Below are 2,393 nucleotides of genomic sequence, written 5' to 3' on the forward strand. Positions count from 1 at the left end.
TCTATATTAAACTGTGTTGACAAAGTTCATCCAAATTCATCAAGAATTATCAAACTATAAAATCTCAGAGCAAATTACAAACAACAATTGAGCATGAGGCAAGAGAGAAAAGGATTAGTCATTTTTTTTCTCTCAATAGAAGTGCTTAGTGGTATGTAGAAAAGGATTGGAAACAGAAATCTGTTAAAGAGAAGTTAAGAATAACCATTAATAATTTTAATGAGTACATACATTTGGAGTTTTAAAATAATAATTTCTAGGAAGATGGTCAGATCCATTGTTGTAGAATATATACCCTATATATATATTGATTTTTTATTTTAAAGGATCTAATATTTTCTCATTAGGATACTGGAGAGGAAGAATGACAATGAATAACAAAACTGTCATCTCCCAGTTCATTCTCCTGGGACTGCCCATCCTTCCAGAGTACCAGCATCTTTTCTATGCCCTGTTCCTGGCCATGTACCTCACCACTGTCCTGGGGAACCTCATCATCATCATCCTCATTCTACTGGACTGCCATCTCCACACACCCATGTACTTGTTTCTCAGCAACTTGTCCTTCTGTGACTTCTGCTTTTCCTCTGTCACAATGCCCAAGTTGCTGCAGAACATGCAGAGTCAGGACACATCCATCACCTATGCAGGTTGTCTGACACAAATGTACTTTTCCAATCTTTTTGGAGGCCTGGAAATCTTCCTCCTTGTGATCATGGCCTATGACCGCTATGCAGCCATCTGCCTTCCCCTTCACTACAGCAGCATCATGAGTCTCAAGCTCTGTGTGTGTCTGGTACTGATGTCCTGGGTGATTAGTGTGCTGAATTCCATGTTACACACTCTACTCTTGGCTAAATTGTCATTCTGTGAGGACAATGTGATCCCTCACTTCTTCTGTGATATATCTGCCCTTCTCAAGTTGGCCTGCTCTGACATTCATATTAATGAACTAATGATATTTTTCTTAGGAGGGCCCATTATGGTCATCCCATTCTTACTCATTGTTGTGTCCTATATAAAAATTGTCTTCTCTATTGTAAAGGTTTCATCTACTCGGGCCATCCACAAAGTCTTCTCCACCTGTGGCTCACACCTGTCTGTGGTCTCACTGTATTATGGGACAGTTATTGGTCTCTACTTATGTCCATCAGCTAATAACTTTACAGTGAAGAAGGCTTCCATTACCATGATGTACACAGTTGTGACTCCCATGCTGAACCCTTTCATCTACAGCCTGAGGAACAGAGATATAAAAGAGGCCCTTGTAAGAGTCCTTATCAAGAAAATATCTTTATAATGGCAACCCTGGGATTTTTACTTAAATTTTAGTGAATACATTGATATTCTAATATTACAAAATGTATCCTTTAAAGGGGACCCACATACAAGAACATAATACATAATGATCCCATTTTCAAAGTGTTGGTACTTCAATCCTTCTTAGAGTGGGGAACAAAATACTCACAGGAGCAAATACAGAGATAAAGTGTGGAGCAGAGACTGAAGGAAGGCCATGCAGAGAATGCCCCACTTGGGGATACATCCCAAAACAGTCACCAAACACAGCCATTTTGTGGATGCCAAGAAGTGCATGCTGATAGGAGCCTGATATAACTGTCTCCTGAGAGGTTTTGCCAGACAAGAGCCTGACACATACAGAGGTGGATGCTTGCAGCCAACCATTGAACTGACCACAGAGTTTTCAGTGGAGGGGATAGAGTAAGGACTGAAGGAGCTGAAGAGAGTTGCAACCCCATAGGAAGAACAATGTCAACCAACAAGACCCCCTCCCAGAGCTTCAAGGGACTAAACCACCAACCAAGGAGTACGCATGGAGGGACCCATGTCTCCAGCCACATATGCCATGTCATGCATCAATGGGAGAAGAGGCCCTTGGTCCCATGAAGGCTGGATGCCCCACTATAGGGGAATGCGAGGGCAGGTAGCTGGGAGTGGATGGGTAGGTATGGGTACACCCTCATAGAAGCAGGAGGAGGGAGGATGTGATAGAGAGTTTTGGAGGGAAAATCGGAAAGGGGGATAACATTTGAAATGTAAATAAAGAAAATATGGAATAAAAAGTGAAAAAGTAATAATCCCATTTGCAAAAGGAAGTTTTACAAAGCACTTCAGTTAGTGAACGGAACCTTGGTGATTCAATAATACCATCCTAAGCCTTGAATAAATGATTCTAGACAATCATAAGGGAAGAACTAATGTTTTATTAGATTATATTCCTTACATTCTTTTTATTCTTATAGAAAAATAGAATCTTCTCTCTTTCAGTACATGCCAGCCACAGTTTCTTCTCCTTCCACTCCTTTTAGTTTCTCCTACCTCCCCTTCCCCAAATTTAACTCCCATGCTTTTTCCTCTTCTGAAAATATCTG

At 40.7% G+C, this 2,393-nt stretch overlaps 1 protein-coding gene across 1 annotated transcript; it reads left to right on the forward strand.

The window, feature by feature from the left end:
- The first annotated feature begins 364 nt into the window (after positions 1 to 364).
- LOC110315424 (olfactory receptor 1468-like) lies at positions 365 to 1,300 on the forward strand. Its single transcript, XM_021189480.1, has one exon. The coding sequence runs from the start codon at positions 365 to 367 to the stop codon at positions 1,298 to 1,300; it is 936 nt and encodes a 311-aa protein (XP_021045139.1).
- The last annotated feature ends 1,093 nt before the right edge of the window (positions 1,301 to 2,393 follow it).

This window comes from Mus pahari, unplaced genomic scaffold (assembly GCF_900095145.1).
Source record: "Mus pahari unplaced genomic scaffold, PAHARI_EIJ_v1.1 scaffold_13296_1, whole genome shotgun sequence".
Lineage (NCBI taxonomy): Eukaryota > Metazoa > Chordata > Mammalia > Rodentia > Muridae > Mus > Mus pahari.

Excerpts from the sequence above, each read along its gene's own strand:
- LOC110315424 (XM_021189480.1), top strand. The coding sequence starts at position 365 with ATGACAATGAATAACAAAACTGTCATCTCCCAGTTCATTCTCCTGGGA.